General features: G+C 60.7%; 3 protein-coding genes across 5 annotated transcripts in view; all 3 read left to right on the forward strand.

Annotated features, from left to right (window-relative positions):
- The window catches only part of XPO6 (exportin 6), a 45,603-nt gene extending 41,731 nt beyond the window's left edge, over window positions 1-3,872 (forward strand). The window contains exons 21-23 of the mRNA XM_074158467.1: window positions 205-303; window positions 1,240-1,470; window positions 3,035-3,872. Of these exons, the coding sequence (XP_074014568.1) occupies window positions 205-303; window positions 1,240-1,470; window positions 3,035-3,136 (432 nt within the window). The 3' untranslated portion in view covers window positions 3,137-3,872. The remainder of the gene's footprint in view (window positions 1-204; window positions 304-1,239; window positions 1,471-3,034) is intronic.
- A 1,074-nt stretch (window positions 3,873-4,946) lies between these two features.
- NME4 (NME/NM23 nucleoside diphosphate kinase 4) lies at window positions 4,947-10,653 on the forward strand. Of its 2 annotated transcripts, none has more exons than XM_074158469.1 (5): window positions 4,947-4,958; window positions 9,846-9,959; window positions 10,094-10,195; window positions 10,278-10,390; window positions 10,479-10,653. In XM_074158469.1, the coding sequence occupies exons 1-5, from the start codon at window positions 4,947-4,949 to the stop codon at window positions 10,597-10,599; spliced, it is 462 nt and encodes a 153-aa protein (XP_074014570.1). In that variant the 3' UTR covers window positions 10,600-10,653. The 2 variants fall into 2 exon arrangements, with proteins under 2 accessions (XP_074014570.1, XP_074014569.1); XM_074158468.1 differs by lacking the exon at window positions 4,947-4,958 and adding an exon at window positions 7,858-7,974 and having other exon boundaries at window positions 9,829-9,959.
- Window positions 10,654-11,514: 861 nt separating this feature from the next.
- Window positions 11,515-18,802, forward strand: DECR2 (2,4-dienoyl-CoA reductase 2). Of its 2 annotated transcripts, none has more exons than XM_074158825.1 (9): window positions 11,515-11,644; window positions 11,780-11,848; window positions 12,953-13,004; window positions 14,544-14,679; window positions 15,080-15,204; window positions 15,737-15,830; window positions 16,104-16,208; window positions 16,746-16,963; window positions 17,705-18,802. In XM_074158825.1, exons 1-8 carry the CDS (start codon window positions 11,547-11,549, stop codon window positions 16,961-16,963), a joined length of 897 nt encoding a protein of 298 aa, XP_074014926.1. In that variant the 5' UTR covers window positions 11,515-11,546; the 3' UTR covers window positions 17,705-18,802. The 2 variants fall into 2 exon arrangements, with proteins under 2 accessions (XP_074014926.1, XP_074014925.1); XM_074158824.1 differs by having other exon boundaries at window positions 16,746-16,934; window positions 17,705-18,801.
- Window positions 18,803-18,938: the final 136 nt, after the last annotated feature.

An 18,938-nucleotide genomic window follows, 5' to 3' on the forward strand; every position in this document is an offset into this window, starting at 1 on the left:
CATGAAGTCTGTGCAGGCCCACCAGACCAGTTCAGCGGAGTCCAGCAGATATTGTTCCTGGGCTCTTTTCCAGGTCAGCCTTCCAGCTGAGAAGCAGCAGAGGCTCCCAGGGGTTTGTCCTGGTGTCAGGGTGAAAATGCTGTGGTTCTGCCTGGCAGATTGTGTAATATCAGTCCCTTTCCTTCATTTCTGCTTTGTTTATAGGCTTTTGGCCAGTCCTTCCTGCAACCTGACATCCACCTCTTCAAGCAGAATCTCTTCTACTTGGAGACACTGAACACCAAGCAGAAGCTCTACCACAAGGTGGGTCCTGGTTGACCAGTGCGTAGTAATAGATGGGTGCTCTTCTGAGACATGTTTTATACTGCTCAGGAACTGAAAATCAGGATTTGGGGGCTTTTATGCCACAGTCTTTGATTGCTGTGGTCCTGATGGATCCGTTGCTGGTCAGAGTGGCATTACCACCTCCCTACTACTGCAGTGGGAACAGGAGAGATCCCAGCTCAATCAAAGCCAAGCCTTGATGTGTGCCCTCCTGTGACGATGAAGGAAAGCAAAGAACATGCACAGTGATGGTGCAAGTTGTCTGAGGAAGCAGAATTTGGCATCACCAGTGGGACAGCGGCCGGGTCCATCCATCATTCTCATGGTGTCTATTACAGGCCGTTGTCCATTGCTGTCGTGGAGGACCCATCCTCCAGACCCTCTGATTTAGACCTCTCAGCTGCTGTTGTGAAGGATTAAGGTTGGAATCCAGGGTCTTGCCCTTCTGCTTTGCCCGTGAAAGCAGAGCTTTTAGGTCCTCACCACTGAAGGACAGCCCATCATGTTACCAGCTGCCTGTGGTGGACTTGCAGGTCACTAGCCACATTCCCTGGCTTCCAGGAGCCCTGTGCAGGGCTAAAACTGGCCAGAGTTCGAATGGGACATGCTGCTGTTTGCTTAAATGCTTAAAACTTGGGTCAGACACATGGTGTAAGTGTGGCCAAACTCACTGTTAACTTTAAAGCTGATATTAATCTAGTTTGTTGTAGCCATCCGTGGTCTCGGCTTGGCTTGGAAAATTATCTCAGTGCTCAGGAGAGCTTGGAGAAGCTGCTGGTGTTGAAGTGGCCCTATGCAGCCATGTTCCCGTGCCCGGGCTGACCTCCATGGGTTGGTTCTTGGCTTCTGTGGTCCCTCATGGTGGAGGATTGCTGGTGTGAAGACACCTAACCGTGTCCTTCTCTCACCCTGCAGAAGATCTTCCGGACGACCATGCTGTTCCAGTTTGTGAACGTGCTACTCCAGGTGCTTGTCCACAAGTCGCACGACCTGTTGCAGGAGGAGATCGGCATTGCCACCTACAATATGGCCTCAGTGGACTTTGATGGCTTCTACTCGGCCTTTCTCCCCGAGTTCCTGGCCAGTTGCGACGGTGTGGACTCGAACCAGAAGAACGTGCTGGGAAGGAATTTCAAAATGGACAGGGTAAGAAGGGGAAATGCTGCAGCAGAGTGGCAGAATTCCCTGGATGTGCAGGGTTTTTCTCCTGGAACATCCTGGGAGTCAGCCCTAAACTTCTCAGAGTGGTGTTTTGAGGCAGTTACCCCTGTTGTCACAAACCCTTCCGTACTCAGCAACGCCCAGCCAAGGGTTTTTCACTGTCGGTAGCAGAACTGCCGTCTCATCTCTCTCACACGGCTCAATGCTGTGGGAATTAGGGAATATGTTTCCTGGAGGAAGTTTTTATAAGGGTAGACTGACATTTTCTAGAGTGGGACACTCAGATCTGAGCCAAAATCTCGCTCCAGCTGCCGGCCAGATGTTTGAGGGTTCCAGTGAAGACAGCAGGGGAGTAGCTGCAGTGGCTCACGATTCTTTCAAACCCCTCGTATGAGTGTGCGGAGCAAATGGGGGGGGGGGGTCTGTAACCTCCCTGTGGAACATCAAGGCAGTGCAGCAGGTCGTGGCTTCCATCTGCTGATGCTTCCTTGTCCATGGAGTGCTTCATAGATTCATAGATTGGTCCAGGCCGGAAGGGACCTCCAAAGGTCATCTAGTCCGACCTCCCCGCAGTCAGCAGGGACACCCCCAACTAGACCAGGTTGCCCAGGGCCTCGTCAAGCTTCACCTTGAATATCTCCAGGGAAGGGGCCTCAACCACCTCCCTGGTGGTTCCACCACCCTCATGGTAAAGAACTTTTTCCTAATATCCAATCTAAATCTCCCCTTCTCCAACTTAAAACCATTGCCCCTTGTCCTGTCACTGCAGGCCTTTGTAAACAGACCCTCCCCAGCCTTCCTGTAGCCCCCCTCAGGTACTGGAAGGCCGCTATGAGGTCTCCCCGGAGCCTCCTCTTCTCCAGGCTGAACAACCCCAGCTCCCTCGGTCTGTCCTCATAGGAGAGGTGCTCCAGCCCCCTGATCATTTTGGTGGCCCTCCTCTGGACCCGCTCCATCAGGTCCATGTCCTTTCTATATTGGGGGCTCCAGACCTGCACACAGTGCTCCAGGTGAGGTCTCACCAGAGCAGAGCAAAGCGGCAGAATCACCTCTCTGGATCTGCTGGCAACACTTCTTTTGATGCAGCCCAGGATCTGCAGGATCCCCTCCCTCCTCCCGTGGGAGGCGGAGGGGATTTGAAACCAAGGGTGAGGGCAGGAGAGGAGCCATGGGAGAGTCACTGGGCTCTAGAAGGCGATCACTCTTCAGGAAAACTTGTCCCTTTTGGTGGGGAGAGTGGCACCTGGGAGTCTTGGCAGGAACGTGGTGAGCAGTTGCTGCCGCAGATGGCCCTGCGTGCCTGACCCCACGCCGAGGAGCTGGGGCCGGGAACAGAGTTCTCCGGGGCCGTCTCTGCTCCCTGGGCTGCAGAAACTGCTGTTTCCTGGGCTGAGACTCTGGAGAAAAAAAAAAAAGTGTCTGTCGTTCTCATGTATGAAAATACACGGGAGCGTTCGGCCCTCTTGGTCCCTTCCCGTTCCCCGCCGCGAGACGGGGCTCGCGGGTGTCGCTCTGTTTGCGGTACAACCTGGTGTTTGATCTTTTCCAGGATCTGCCATCGTTTACCCAGAATGTGCACAGGCTGGTGAACGACCTGCGTTACTACAGACTCTGCAACGACAGTTTGCCCCCTGGAACTGTGAAACTATAGTTACTGCACTGGACTCCTGGTTTTTGATCACTGTAGGGAACGGATCCGCGTTTTCCTTTGGCCACCACCTTCTCTCCTCCCTGGTTTCGTCAGTTCTGCAGGACGCCGTGTCCCGCACTTGGGCACATCTTCTCGGATTCACGCACCACGCTTCCTTGATTATTTTTTTTTTTTAATGTTTTTTTTTTTTTTTGTTCCCTCCCCTTTTTCCCCAACCCAAAGGCCCCCCCCCGCCCCCCCCAGCTGGAGTCAGCACTGGCTGCAAGGATGTGTCTTAACGCCCCCACCTCAGGGCACCACCTCAGCTCCTACGGAAAAGTCCTCTCGCCGGGGCAGGGCGGGGGGTGGGGAGGGTTCGGTTCTCCTGAACGGTAGCACTTTTGTTGCATCCGGAGATTTCTGTGGAGTTCTTCTTGAGAGAGAGATCATGTACGTATCAAAAACGTGAGGCAGAAGCGCCAAAGACTACTTCAGACATTCGTACCTTCGTGTCATTCCACCTTCCCGCCCCTTGCCCAGCTCGAGGAGGAGGAGGAGGAGACTTGTGATGTTGGGACTGTTTTGGCACTTCTATCACTCCCTTTTTTTTTTTAAAAATGGCCTTGAAAACCTCCCTGCTGTTTGTGGGGATTAGAGACTTTTATTGGGGTTTTTTTTAAACGTTTTCTCATCATTCCATTGTGATACTAAAACAACAACATGCTTAATGGAAATAAAGTGCTTACTTTGTTGTTTTAAATAACTTGGTTTAGTGTCCTCCTAGGATCCTACTAGATGAAAGCATGTTTTGCGGTGCCGGCAGCGATCCGTGGCCATTTCCCAAGATCAGGCGAGAGGATCTGCATTCCTGGGGTGCAGGAATGGCCTCTCCGGGCTCCCAGCGAGTCCGGCGGCTCCTGGAAGGTGCTGTGCTGGACCAGTGCAGATCAGCATTGGCTTCTTTCTCCGTTCTCCCCTCCACCTGCCTTCCCTGGTGGTGTCTGTTCCCCGTTGGGGCGATCTCTTTATTCCCTCCAGCCATCTGTTATCTGGATTGACCGAAAGCTGCCCCGCGGGAGGAGAATCTCCAAACATTCATGGTGTCACGTCATAGGAGACCCGAGCTGAAGGCCCAGCCGCTGGCCAGAATGACCCCAGAGTGGCATCTGGGCACGAGGTTAAAGTCCCCGTCAGACGGGACCAGATGTTGTGGGGCTTGTGAATCTCTAATCCTGCAGCTGGGAAGGATTTTCTCCAAAGTCTCTGGTCAGAAAGTTACTACAGAGCGTTAAATCAGCCTTAATTCTCTGGGGTTACAGGGGCAGCCACAGGGAGGGCTGCGTGGTGGCCGCAGGACCTTGTCACTGCGGAGGGAGCGAGCCCTTCACAGCGCTCAGCTTGGCTGCAAAAACACCCGATGTGGCTTCCCCGTGGGCAGAGAGACCACCAGCTCTTGCCAAGCAACCTTTTTGCTGCCCAGAAGCTGGTGCCACCCACAGAAACAGGAGGCTCAAAGCAGGAGGTTCGGGTGGGTTCTCCCATGGACGGTCATAGACGTGAAGCGAGGTGGCTTCATGTGAGATGGAGCGTGGGGGGCGCTTGCTCCACGGTTCCTCTGGTTATGGTTTTGGGAAAAAAAAACCCAAAAAACCACCCCCATGCCCCCGCTGTGCTCATGTTTGTTGTTTGGGAGATAACACACGCTGTTTGGATAACCTGTGTACAGAGCCTGTCTCAACTGGGACCGGTTTGATGTTGGAGCTTCCATACCCTGCAGTGAGCAGCTCGAGTTGGAAGTTGCACGTGAACCCGAGTCCAGCCCACCAAGGACATGTCTCACCTCGTCCTCCCAACCAGGGGCTGCGAACCCCTGTCTGCAGAGGTCACTGGTGCTTGAAGACCAGTGAGAAGAGCTCCGACCCCCCCCGGGGGATGAAGGGCACCCAGCTCCCTGCCAGGTGGACACCAGGAGCGTGTGGAGCAGAGCAGACACCTCCGGAGTAACTCGGTGTCACCGTCTGCACTTGGAACTTGGGAGTCCTCCTTTTCCCTGGTGGTTATGAGGTGTTTGAAGATGTGATGTGGGCTCCAAACCAGCCCACGGAGCCTCTCCCTCCTCCTGAGCCATATGGGAGACAATGGTAGCCATCTGGCTACCACCTCACACCCCTGCTGTGGCTTCCTTGGGGCCAAGGGGACTCCATCTGCCACGGGCACAGCTCTCCTGCCCACGTGGCTCTCTGGGTCGATGGCGCTTCTGTTTCTTGCAACACGTTTGGTTGACAGAGGGTGAAAGTCCACGGGTTTCGTGGTTTTTCCCCTTGCTGAGCAGCTGGTCAAGGGCAGCAGCTGGAAGGTGGCCAAAGCCCGGGCTAGAACCTGCCAGCCCTTGGGGCTAAAAGCTGGTTCTCCATCACCCAAAGGGAAGTCCCCGGCCCTCTGGGTGCACGGGGCAGCTCCTGGATAAATACTGAATCTGTGTGTGTGTGTGTGTGTGTGTGTGACTGCCTTCATCTTCCCCCCCAGAAACCCCTTCCTCTGCACCATCCCACACGGGAGAGGGGCCTTTCCCCCCCCCCCTCCCCCCCCCAGCCTCGAGCCTCCTCTTTCTGGGGGTGGCACCAGCTTCTGGGCGGCAAAAAGTCCATTTGGCAAGAGCTGGTGCTCTCTCTGCCCACGGGGAAGCCACCTCAGGTGTTTTTGTAGCCAAGCTGAGCACAGCAGGCTCTGGGACCCCCATGTGACCACTGGGCTGTGGCTAGTGGTAGCCCCAGGCCCCTATTCCCTGCACTTTGGGGGCTCAGGAAGGCGATGGGGACCCTGGGGACCAAGGAGCCAGATGCGTGTTGGGGACAGGCTCAAGTCCAGCCCCCCCCCCCCATCCCCGTTCATCGCTTGGGCACGTTCCTCCGCTCATCCTTAAATTATCACAGGTTTAAAAACAGGCTCGAAGGGATGAGGATTTTCCATGAACTTGCAGGTATTTTAATAGCAATGTTTGCGTCAAGCTGCTCCCCCGGGAAGCATCTCGGAAGCTCGATAACGAGCGATTTGCTTTTGGGGATGGGGCTTTCCGTACGAAGCAGCCCCCGGGGCTCTGCCCGTGCCCGGGGGGAGCAGCAGAGCTCCCTCCCCCGTTTAGTTCACCCCTGAGGACAACTCTCCTCTGAGCCGGAGCGATGCTTTGAGGAGGAGCATCCCTCTCCCTGCGCTCGGGGCTCTTCCCGCGGCCGTTTCACAAACCCCCCCTCCTTTCTGCCTCCTTCGGCACAAGGAAGGGGCCCCGCTGCCTCTGTCACCCTCTGTCCCTTTCCCCTCCGCGTGCACAGGGCTTGTCCCCCTCCCCGCTCCCCACAGCCTTTGGTGATGGGGGCAGCAGAGGGGCTCCCCCCCCCGGGCAGTGCTGCAGGGTTAGGACACCCCCCCGAGGGCCTTGCACCCCTTTCCCAGCACCCACTAATGTCCCGGGGGAGGGCACCCCCCTGGCTGCTCCCGGGCACCCCAGCTCTGTCCTCGCCTGGACCGTCAGGGGCAAAGCACAGAGTAAATCTGGGGTTTGGGAGGGTGTAGGGTCCTCCTGGGACCTCCTGGGTCACCCGTGGGATGGGTGCAGGCTCTGCCCCCCCCCCCCCCCCGGCAGGGCTTGGGGCTCAGCCCCACCAAGGGAAGGGCTCGCTCCGTGCCCGGGGATGCTCCATATTGGCTTGTCCCATGCCAGGATGCTCCATGCCGGGAGGATGCTCCATAGTGGGGAACGCTCCATACCTGGGATGCTCCATGCTGGGAGGATGCTCCCTATCGGCACGTCCCATACTGGGATGTGCTCCGTACCTGGGATGCTCTGTGCCCGAAGGGTGCTTCGTACCGGAGATGCTCTTCATAACTGGGATGCTTCGTACCTGAAATGCGCCATGCCGGGAGGATGCTCCATATGGGATACTAGGGATGCACTGTACCGGGGATGCTCTGTGCCCAGAGGACACTCCATGCCAGGAGGATGCTCCCTACTGGCGTGGTCCCGGTATGGGATACTAGGGATGCCCTGTACCGGGATGGTCTGTACCGGGGATGCTCCGTGCCGGAAGGATGCTCCATTCCAGGGATGCTCCATGCCGGAGACACTCCATGCCAGGGACAATACTCCATTCTGGGGATGCTCCACATGAGGGATGTCCCGTACCTGGGATGCTCCGTGCCTGGAGGATACTCCATGCTGGGGACGCTCCATGCCAGGAGGATGCTCCCTACTGGGGTGGTCCCGGTATGGGATACTGGGGATGCCCTGTACCGGGATGGTCTGTACCGGGGATGCTCCGTGCTGGGAGGATGCCCCATTCTGGGGATTCTCCACACTAGGGATGCTCCATGCTGGGGACACTCCATGCCAGGGACAACGATACTCCATTCTGGGGATGCTCCACACCAGGTATGTCCTGTACCGGGAATGTTCCGTCCCTGGGATGCTCCGTGCCTGGAGGATGTTCCTTACTGGGCTGATCCCAGTACGGGATATTAGGGATGCCCTGTACCGGGATGGTCTGTACCGAGGATGTTCCGTGCCGGGAGGATGCTCCGTTCCGGGGACGCTCCATCCCAGGGATGTCCCGTACCGGGATGCTCCGTGCAGGCGCGGCGGCCGTCCGGTCCCGGCGGCTGCTTTAAGGGGAGGGACGGAAACCTGACCCGTCCCCGGGCTCCGTCGGGCCCTTAAAGCCTCCGCGGGGCGGCCGAGCCCCGCCGCGGCCAGGTCCGACCCGCCGGCCCCGCCATGGGCTCCCTGGGGCGCTGCCTGGCCCGGAGCCTGCTGCGGGGGCAGCCGGGCCTGAGCCGCCCCCCCGGGCCCCGCTGCTACGGCTCCGGTGAGACACGGCCCCGGCCCGCCCCCGGCCCCTTCCCCGTCCTGCCCCTGGGGACCCCGTCCCCATCCCCATCCTCTTCCTGCCCCTGGGGACCCTGTCCCCATCCCCGTCCTGCCCCTGGGGACCCTGTCCCCATCCTCTTCCTGCCTGTGGGGACCCTGTCCCCATCCCCATCCTGCCCCTGAGGACCCTGTCCCCATCCTCTTCCTGCCCCTGAGGACCCCGTCCCCATCCCCGTCCTGCCCCTGGGGACCTTGTCCCCATCCCCGTCCTGCCCCTGAGGACCCTGTCCCCATCCTCTTCCTGCCCCTGAGGACCCCGTCCCCATCCCCATCCCCGTCCTGCCCCTGGGGACCCTGTCCCCATCCCCGTCCTGCCCCTGGGGACCTTGTCCCCATTCCTATGATGGCCTCAGCCCCTTCCCTGTCCTACTCCTGGAGACCCAGTCCTCATCTCTTTCCTGCCCTCCACCCCTTCCCCATCCTGCCCCTGGTGACCCTGTCCCCGGTGACCCTGTCCCCATCCCCATCCTGCCCCTGGGGACCCTGTCCCCATCCCCATGCTGCGCTCAGCCCCTTCCCTATCCTTCCCCTGGTGTCCTTGTCCCTCTCCCCACGCCGCCCTCAGCTTCTTCCCTGTCCTGTCCCTGTGGACCCTCTCCTGATCCTCATCCTGCCCCTGGGTCCTGTCCCCATCCTGTCCCCCCCCAGGGGATGGAGACAGTCCACAGCCCCTCGGTCCCCGTCCCCATCTTGCTCCCATGGTGCCCACTGCCCCGTCCCCTCCCAGAGCCCCCAATCCCCTGGAGCCCTGTCCCTCCACCCTGGGGGCAGCCCCCCAGGCAGCGTGTCCAGCTCGGGGGGTCCGTCACTTCTCTGTGGTGTGGGTCACTGCCGGGGTCTCATCCCACGTCGGGACGGGGCAGAGGCTGGAGCTGGTGGCTCCCCTGTCACCGTCCTGTGGGTCCCGGGGGGTTTGGTGTCCCCAGGGCTGGGATGGGACAACCCCAGGGTGGGAGTCATGCGAAACTGGACCGTGTTTGGCAGCACCCAGAAGAGTGGGTGACGTTGTGGGGTCTGCACCCCCCAGAGCAGGACCCCAAAGCCTGGGGCTGGCGGCGAAACACCCCGGCCTGGTGTCCTCCTTCCCTCCCTTCCTCCTTCCCTCGCCTTCCCCTCCTCTTCCTCTGCCAGAGAGGACGTGCTGTCCCTTGGGGGACTTCTGTCCCCTCCAGCACAGCTCCGGCAGGGCCAGTGGTGGGATGGTGAGGGGGGTGGCAGCAACGCCGGACCCTGCCGTCCCATGGTGACACAGGTGACGGCGATGCCAGACCCCGCTGTGTCACCGTCCGTGGGTGACAGTGGTGCCAGACCCCCCCCGCCCCATCCCACGCCGCTGCTCTCCACCAGCAGAGGGCTGTGACCGGGGACCCGCTTTGTGCCCCTGCGGGCGGGGGGAAGCACCCGAGGGTGGGCAGGAGCGATGGCACACGGGGTGTCACCTGCACCCCGGCACCAGGACACGGCCGTGCGGTGTGCTCAGCCGAAACCAGAGCCACGCTGGGTTAAAGGGTGTTTCCCGGCCACGGACGTGTCCCCACAACCCACCAGGGCTTTTGCAGCGCGTCCCTTGGGCACAGCTCGGCCAGGGGGACACAGTCCCAGGGTGGGGACAGGGTGACCCTGCAGCAGCCACCACCCCCTACGACCAAGAAGTGACCTGTGGTGCCCCAGGAGCAGCGCGGGGTCCCGCTGCCACCGCCCGTGCCCCGCGTGTGGGGGGGTGTGTGTGACCTGCGTGTCGTGCCGGGGGTGGGGGGGTGTGTGTGACAATGACCCTTCCGTCCCCGCGCAGCTCCCCCGGAGCTGCAGGAGAAGACGCTGGTGCTGGTGAAGCCGGACGCGGTGCAGCGGCGGCTGGTGGGGCACGTCATCCAGCGCTTCGAGCGGCGCGGCTTCAAGCTGGTGGCCATGAAGCTGCTCCAGGTAGCCGTCCCCAGCCAGCTGTCACCCGTCACCTCGGGAGACCCTGCTCCCGGTGCCACGCAGGGTTCCGGGACTGGGGTGCAAGCGGTGGGCACCGTTTGGGTGTCCCCACTGTCACCCTGCGCTGCCACCAGGCGGACCAGGGTCTCCTGGACAAGCACTACCAGCAGCTGCGGCAGAAGCCCTTCTACCCAGCGCTCCTCGCCTACATGACATCGGGGCCGCTGGTGGCCATGGTGAGGGGACGGGATGGGGCGGCCGGGGGTCCCGGGGGGATCTGGGGGAGTCCAGGGGACTGAGGTGTCCCCCGTCCCGCAGGTGTGGGAGGGCTACAACGTGGTCAGGTCCACGCGGGCCATGGTGGGGGACACGAACTCGGCGACGGCGGCGGCAGGGACGATCCGGGGGGATTTCAGCATGCACGTCAGCAGGTAGGGGCGCGGAGTCGGGCGGTAGGGGGGACACCGGCGGTGGGACCCCCCCGGTCACGGCACCGTCCCCGTCCTTGTCCCTGCGCAGGAACGTGGTCCACGCCAGCGACTCGGTGGAGACGGCCCAGCGGGAGATCGGCTTCTGGTTCCAGCGGGACGAGCTGGTGGCCTGGGAGAGCGGGGACCGGGACTACACCTACGGGCCATAGGGTGGCCCCCACCCCGCCGGGACCCCCAGCCCCACCATAAACCCCAGTGTCCCCAGTCGCGGCTCCGCTCTCCTCCCTTGGATGCTGCCGGGAAGCGCCGTGGGGCTCACAGGGGATGGGGGGGGACACACTGGGGGGGTACTGGGGGGCATTGGGAAGCTGGGAAACTCTAGGAGGTACTGGGCTGTCCCCGGCAGGCACTGGGACAGCACTGGGCAGCACTGGGAGGCACTGGGCTGTCTCCAGGGGGCACTGGGGTGGTACTGGGAAGCACAGGGAGGCACTGGGAAGCTCTGGGATGCACTGGGATGTCCCTGGGGCACTGGGACGGTACTGGGCAGCTCTGGAAGCCCTGGGGAGGCATTGGGAAGCTCTGTGAGGCACTGGGCAGCTCTGGGAAGCACTGGCCGGGCACTGGGGCAGTACTGGGAAGGTCTGGGAGACACTGGGACGGCACCGGGACAGCACTGGGCAGCTCTGGGAGGTGCTGGGCTGTCCCCGAGGGGCGCTGGAGCAGTACTGGGCAGGTTTGGGAGACAGGGGCTGTCCTCGGGGTGGCTCTGGGGCAGTACTGGGAAGCTCTGGGAGCCACTGGGCTGTCCCCGGGGGGGCACTGGGGTGGTACTGGGCGATTCTGGGAGGCACTGGGGTACCCCCCGCAGGGCACGGGTGTGATATTGGGCAGCTCCAGGAGGCGCTGGGCTATCGCCGGAGTGTCACTGTCACACCAGTATGCCACTGGGGCCACTGGGCGGCACTGCGGGACACCGCTGCGTCCCCGCTCCGTTGCCAGGCAACACTGCCGACGCCCGCGCATGCGTAGGGCGGGCCGTGCCCGACTGGACTACACCTCCCGGCAGGCCTTGCGCGGCCATAGCTCCCAGCGTGCCCCGCGGCGCGGCCGGCCCCGCTGCCGCCGGCGGGGACCGGGGGGGGATCGCGCCGCCATGGCGGAGAAGGGAGCAGCCTCCCGGCCGCCGCCGGACGTGGACACCGACGAGTGCCTCCGCGAGTACCGCTACCTCTTCAGCCCCGACATCCTGGCGTGAGTGCGGGGGCGCTGAGGGCCTCCGGGGCACCGGGGGCAGGGCCGCGACGTGTGTGGGGGGCACGGCCTGCGCGCCGGTCGGGGTCGCCCCGAGAGGGCGGCCGGGCTCTGACTGTCCCTTTGTCCCCTCAGGGGCCAGGTGGCGTTCATCACCGGCGGCGGCTCGGGCATCGGCTTCCGCATCGCCGAGATCTTCATGAGGTGCGGGAGCCCAGCGGGGCGGCGGCGGGGGTGCCTGGGGAGGGCTTGTCCGGCCTTCCTGGGCGCTGGTGGGACGGAGTGGAGGGAACCTTCCCTTCCCTTCCCTTCCCTTCCCTTCCCTTCCCTTCCCTTCCCTTCCCTTCCCTTCCCTTCCCTTCCCTTCCCTTCCCTTCCCTTCCCTTTTCCCTTCCCTTCCCTTTTCCCTTCCCTTCCCTTTTCCCTTCCCTTCCCTTTTCCCTTCCCTTCCCTTTTCCCTTCCCTTCCCTTTTCCCTTCCCTTCCCTTTTCCCTTCCCTTCCCTTTTCCCTTCCCTTCCCTTTTCCCTTCCCTTCCCTTTTCCCTTCCCTTCCCTTTTCCCTTCCCTTCCCTTTTCCCTTCCCTTCCCTTTTCCCTTCCCTTCCCTTTTCCCTTCCCTTCCCTTTTCCCTTCCCTTCCCTTTTCCCTTCCCTTCCCTTTTCCCTTTCCTTCCCTTTTCCCTTTCCTTCCTTTATCTTTTCCCTTTTCCCTTCCCTTCCCTTTTCCCTTCCCTTCTCTTTTCCCTTCCCTTCCCTTCCCTTTTCCCTTCCCTTCCCTTCCCTTCCCTTCCCTTCCCTTCCCTTCCCTTCCCTTCCCTTCCCTTCCCTTCCCTTCCCTTCCCTTCCCTTCCCTTCCCTTCCCTTCCCTTTTCCCTTTCCTTCCTTTATCCCTTCCCTTTTCCCTTCCCTTCCCTTCCCTTTTCCCTTCCCTTCCCTTCCCTTTTCCCTTCCCTTCCCTTCTCTTTTCCCTTCCCTTCCCTAAACAGGGCCTAGGAGAGGTGGGGTGCAAAGCCCCACTGAGCCCTCAGGAGAGATGGGGGCAGCCCTGCCTGCTGCAGGCTCTGGGTGTTCATGGGGGTGTGGGGGACAGGGGCTGGCACTGTCACGGGTGCTGGGATAGGTCTCAGTGCGCTGTGACTGTCCCCCTCATTGAGTCCTGCAAGCCTGGAGGAGCAGCAGTTCCTCCCCTCCAAGGGTGTTGTGCCACCTCCCGCCGCTCACCGACCAAACTCCCAGTAATCCCCAGGGGTCCAAGGTGACAGTGAGGAGCCACCGCTGCGTTGTCCTTCTCACCAGCCCCTTCTTTGCAGGCACGGCTGCCAGACGGTCATCGCAAGCCGGAACCTGCAGCGAGTGTCAGAGGTGAGTCTGTGGGCTCCAGCGGGACAGGCAGGCGGAAGGCAGAGCTGTCAACACCTGGAAATCCTTCTTCCCTCTCCTCTGAGTGGAGCTGGGAGTAGGGCGACCGGAGAAACGGCTCAGTCCTGATACCTTGTCTTCTCCCAGCTCCGAGTGCTCCAGCACCAGCAGGGAGCGGGCAGGATGGGTGCGGGTTTAGGGTGGGCTGCACCCACTGCACCTCACGGTAGAGCTGTGGAGATACCTTCCCCCACCAGCTTTGGGAGTGGCTGTTCCAGGGATCACACTGCCTGTTTGTTGATGAGAGAGAGAAAACAAACTGTGGTGAAGGTTTGTCAGCAGGGAAGTGGCAGAGCCCAAGGTCAAACGTGAATCTCAGCCCCGTGTAGGGCAAGACCCCCTCGTCCGAGGGTTGTGTGGGTTGAGGTGGGGGCGCTCAGCCCCAACATCTCAGGTATGTTGTGTCCTGAGATGGAGGGGGAGGATGCAGGTCTGGAAAGCGGTGGGTGAAGAAGCTGTGTAAGACTGTAGCTACCCCGGGGATGAGCTGGGCGGAACAAACACCCGCCCCTGCGTGTCTGACCCCGGGCTGGAGTTTGGCTGATGACAGTTTCCGTTCCTCACCGTAGCTTGTGCTGCAGTCTCAGGCTGAAAGCGGCTGCGAGAGAGCTTTGCGTAGCTGTATGTGGAGTTGACCAAAATACAAAGATCAAAATCAGCGTTTGGGAGCGAGCTGGCGTGACCCAGCTGCCTCCTGGAGGGGGTTAGTGCTGTCATTTCACGTTCCCTCATGCTCAGGAGCCAGAAAACAAGCTGCAAAGCTCAGCAGCTCTTTATTCCCGAGGGCTGGGGTCTTCTGAGTGCACAGGGACTGCTTGCCCGGGCTCTTGGCGCTCGGTGTAGGTGGGCTCAAAGCTCACAGAAGGGCCCGACGTGCCGGAACAGGAACGTGGAACATCGCTGGTTATTGCTGCTGAGTTTGCGTATCCCCTGTGCTTAATTTGTTGGGGAGAGTCATGTTCTTAACGAGCGCCTCGGGGTTGGTTTGTGGCAGGCGATGAGCTGCAGAGCTGGCCCGCTCTGCCTCACGGGCAGACCCTGGCAACTGCTGCTCTGCCTTTGCTCTTTTGCCCACTGACATTTTTGGATTCTAAAGGTTAATTGTGGCTGGGCTCCTGCCAAAAATGCCTTGTTGGGGTCCAACCTTTGTACTTGCCCTGCAGAGAGGTTGCTTGGGATGTGCTGTGTGGATGACAGGGCTCAGGGATAACTGGGCTTAGGGAGTTGCGGCCACAGGGCCAGCCTGGCGTTGAAGTGGGACACGATGAGGAGCTTTCTTTGGCTACTGGAGCTTTCAGGGCGCTGCTGGCCTGAAGCTGGCTGTGTGTAGACAGGTCTCTCCCCTGCCCACAGTGTTTGCCGGGTGCTGGCAGGGATGTGGCTCCTGCCTGACTTTTTGCTTGCCTCTTATGAACTCTGTGCCTAACCTTTGCGCAAGGAGAGAGTCTCAGAAAGAATCTCACCTCCCTGTTGTTTTTTTAGGCCTCTAAAAAGCTGGTGGCAGCCACAGGCCAGCGGTGCCTGCCTCTGTCCGTAGACGTCAGGCAGCCCCAGACCATTGTGGCTGCGGTGGATGAGGCACTGAAGGAGTTCAAGCGGATCGACATCCTCGTTAACGGTGAGCTGCGGGAGTGGGCAGGGGGAAGAGTGGGCCCAGACTCACTGCTGGGAAGGGCAGTTTTCCTGCATGGAGGTTGTGTTTGCCTAGTTTTGGCTTATGCTGCTTTGGGCTGGGAGCATCTGGGCAGCCCCTGAGGGCGCAGAGGGGATGGTCTCGGAAGAAGCAAAGATCTGTTCTTAATGCGTGGCCATTCAATCATTCCTGTTCCCAATGCACAGCACCCTCCCACTGGGCACCCAGAGCCACAAGCTGTTTATCCCCTTATCAGGGCTGTTCCCGTGTGCTCTCCAGTCTATCCAGACATTGTCACTTACTGTCCTTCTCCCAGAAGTGCCCTGAACCTGCCCGGTCTCTCCTGGCCCCGTCCTGACTGTGCCCCTGGCTGCTTCTTCTTCAGGTGCTGCGGGAAACTTCCTGTGCCCAGCCAGCGCCCTGTCCTTCAACGCCTTCAAGACGGTGATAGATATTGACACCATCGGCACCTTCAACACCTCCAAAGTCCTCTTTGAGAAATATTTCCGGGTGAGTGGAACAGGAGCCGGAGGACTTGCTGGAAAGGCTCCTGGTAGGCAGGGGGTTAGTGTCAAACCAGACTTTGCTCCTGAGAAATTCAAGGAAGTGTGGAGGGCAGAAGGGATGCACAGCACGCCCCGTGCTGCTGGGCCTCTGTCACCCACCCTGCTCGGATCCAGTCCGTTCCCTCCCAGGGATGACAGCCCCTGTGCGGGAACTGGGAATCTTGCCTGTCCCTAGCCCTGGGGCTTTGACTGTTGTGGCACTTTTCCATGCTCTGCCACCTGCCGGGGAAGCAGCTGGGATCTGCTGTTCCTTTTCCAGCTCCTCTTCTTTCCCTTGGCCTTTGCTTGTCTCCTGCATCCTCCTGGCTGCCCCTACTCAATGGAGCCAGGTGGCCAGTGCTGCCTCGGTGATGGGCTAGCAACGCAGCGCCCATGGATGACTGTCCCTCCTAGCCCACCTCTCTTGTCCCACCCCTCTCATATGTGACTCCTTGTGCTGCTCCCTGCCTGATGCCACGTCTCCTTTCCTTCCCCAGGACCACGGTGGGGTCATCGTTAACATCACAGCAACCCTGAGCTACCGAGGGCAGGCCCTCCAGGTGCATGCTGGTTCTGCTAAGGCTGCCATAGGTACCTAAACCCTCCTTGCTGGGGCTCCGCAAGCTGTGTGAGGCCAGTAAGGAAGCGGTTCTTCCCAAATACTGGGATGGGAAGATGTCCATGGGAGAGGTGGATATGAATCGGTGGGGTACTAGGTGCCTGGCTTTGGGATGAGGCTCTTCTCTCCCCCAGGACACTTTGCTCTTGGCCAGAATCTCCTGTGGCTTTTTGTCCCCTCCCCCGCAAAAGTTACTGGAATGGCTCTGCTCTCCGTTTCTCATTCCTGTTGTAATCCCTTCCCAGATGCCATGACCCGTCACCTTGCTGTGGAGTGGGGACCCAACAAGATCCGAGTGAACAGCTTGGCGCCGGGCCCCATTACAGGCACTGAGGGCTACCGGCGGCTGGGTAAGGCAACCTGGGGCTCCTGTCCCTGCCTCGGCGGTGGCCTGCTGGTGTCTGTCTGGGAGGGAACTGATGGGCCACAAATGCCCCACGCTCACGGTGCTGTTGCTGGGCACGGCTGCCCTGTGACTTGGCCGTCACATCTCTTTGGGGGAGCAGCCCTTCCCATGTCCCCCGTACCTCAGGGCACTGATTTTTCGGTCGAGTGACTGCTTTTTGTGCTCCCTGACACTATGATGTGTAATGTTCTCCCCCAAAGCTCAGCCTGGCCAGTTGCCTGGCCCGCTGGTGTAGCTCTCTTGAAGTGCCGGCTCAGCCCTGGAGGCTGGGAAAGCTCTTCAAGGTCCTGTCTTGAGCTCGCTGTTGCAGAACAAATCCCATCGCTGGGCTTGAGCTCCCCTTGTTTGACTCTCTTCTCAGTCCCTTGTCCCCAGGGCTGTGCCAGGATCTCATCTGGGCTCCCTGGGGCTCTCAGCGAGCCCCGTGTAAGCTTGGCTGGTGGTCCCGTGGTCCTCACTGACTTTTTCTTCTACCTCTCAGGCGGGAGATTTGCCGAGGAATCCAGCCATTTCGACACGATCCCCCTCCAGCGCGCAGGAAACAAGACGGAGATCGCCCACAGCACGCTCTACCTGGCGAGCTGCCTCTCCTCCTACGTGACGGGCACCACCCTGGTGGTGGATGGCGGGAGCTGGCTGACCTCTGCCAACAACTTCCCCGCCATGCTGGGTATTGCTTCATCCTCTGCTAAACTCTAGGTGACGTGCCTTTCCCCCTCCCTGGGATTAGAGCAGGGCTCCTCTCAGAAACCCTGTTGTCCCCATGGCGTAGGGCCATGGCTGCCCTACCCACGGGTATGGCCTTACCTTCTTCAAGTGCCTGGGTCACCCTGTGCCAATGCCAGGCTCTGCCCCTCCTGAGGCAGCTTTTTTTGGGAGGAGGGGGCAGACGCTGGGGGTCAGGGTCTCCGGGTGAGGGCAGCCGGCCCAGTTCTCCACTTGGCAGCGCTTTTGTCAAGGCACCTTCTGCTCTGGGGAAGGTGGAGCAGGGTCACCCCCCCGTGCTGTCGTCACAGCAGGGACCGAGCAACACAGGGAACATCCCTGAGTCCTAGGAATGATTTGGGAAGGGCTTTTCCTTCAGAGGTTTTTCCTCTGAGCTTGCTTGCAGTTGACGTGGTATCTCTTGTGGTTCCTGCTGGAGGATGCTTGTCTGGACACTTCCAGGTGTCCCCTGAAGTGATGCGATGCCCCTTTTCCGGCAGGATTGGGCACAGAGAGGCCTGACAGCCTCTGCCTCCCCTTTCTTCTTCCCATGAGTTACTGCACGCAGGACTCGTGTTGTCTGCGTGTGTCTGCAGGGGTGGGAGGGACCTGGTTACTGGGGCCTGGTGCTTACCGGGAGAGGGGTCTCCTTCATTCCCTTCTCCCCCTGCTTGTGTCCTGCCTGGTGGCCTCGGGGAACAGGACTTTTGTACCCACCTCCCCGCTGTCTTGCAGATTTCTGGGCTGCAGGAGCAAACAAAAATCAATGATGGGATAGCCTGGGATTGAGCCATGGACAGAAGTGGGACACGATGCTGCTGCTGCTGCTGCTCTGGGACATCTCGGGGTGACGTCTCCCGGAGTCGGAGCCCATCGCTGCCGCCTCTGATTGGCGAGCGGCGGTGGTGGTGGTGGTGACGCTGCCGATCCTGCCGCCGCCTGGGGGAGGGAGCACCGGGGGTGTCGGGTGGGGAGCACCCTCGTTCCATGCCGTTCCTTTCTTCTGAGCTGATATGGCCGAGGACACGGGGACAACGCGGGGTGTCCAGGCTGTGACGTTCACCGCCCATTTGCATCTCTTCCCAGTTGTTCTCCTGGCCTTTCCCGAGTTCCAGGCCCATGGATATCCATCCTCTTCCTCTTCTCTCCCCCATCTCAGCCTGGGAGCTGCCCGAGACCCCCAGCTCCTTTTTGGGAAGGGGGAGAAGTTCAGCCTGTCCTGGGTTGAGATCGGCCTTCGTGCTGGGGACAGGTCTCAGCAGGGAGGGAGGAAGCAAGGACCAAACTGTCCCCTGGCAGGGGGAAACCGCCCCGTCCCCCCCCCCCGGTGGCTCCTGGTTGGAGCAGCAGACCCCTGAGCAGGTTTGGCCGGGATGTCCCTGTCCCAGGAGCAGAGGTGGAAGCCCACCGGAGCTGGCTCTGCGCCGCTGTGGGCCGTAGCCCTCTATCCTGGGGAGCCCGAGGTGTCCGGTTGTCTGTCACCCCCCCCCCATCTGTCTGTCCCGCCAGTCTCACGCTGTCTCCTCTCTCCGGAAAGCTGTGGGTAAATCAAGCTCCAGCTGGAATTCTGTCCTTCCTGAGCTGCATGGGCTGCACCGGCTCCGTGCCTCCGGAGCCACACGGGTGCCAGCGCCTCGGGGTGGGGGGGGACACACGGAAACACGCACCCCGCTCGCGTGCAGCCGCCTCCCGCTGCTGAGGGTGATTCCTTTTTAAGCTTATCCCGAATTCCCTGAAGCTTGTTCTCCGACTTGATTGCGTTTCCTACGTGATTGTAGACTTGCCAGGTTTTGCTCCTTCCTCCAGGCCACGAATAAAGAGCTTCCACCCTGAGCCGCGCCACCGCTCCTCCCTGAGGGTGGAAAACCACTGTTCCCACTAACGGAGCCTCGGGTGGCTCCAGTTCCTGGTGGCAGTTGGGCACCCAGCGGTGCTTGGGGGACCTGCCACCTCCTCGGCCCCGGCTGGC

Source organism: Numenius arquata, chromosome 14, assembly GCF_964106895.1.
Source record: "Numenius arquata chromosome 14, bNumArq3.hap1.1, whole genome shotgun sequence".
In the NCBI taxonomy this organism is placed as follows: domain Eukaryota; kingdom Metazoa; phylum Chordata; class Aves; order Charadriiformes; family Scolopacidae; genus Numenius; species Numenius arquata.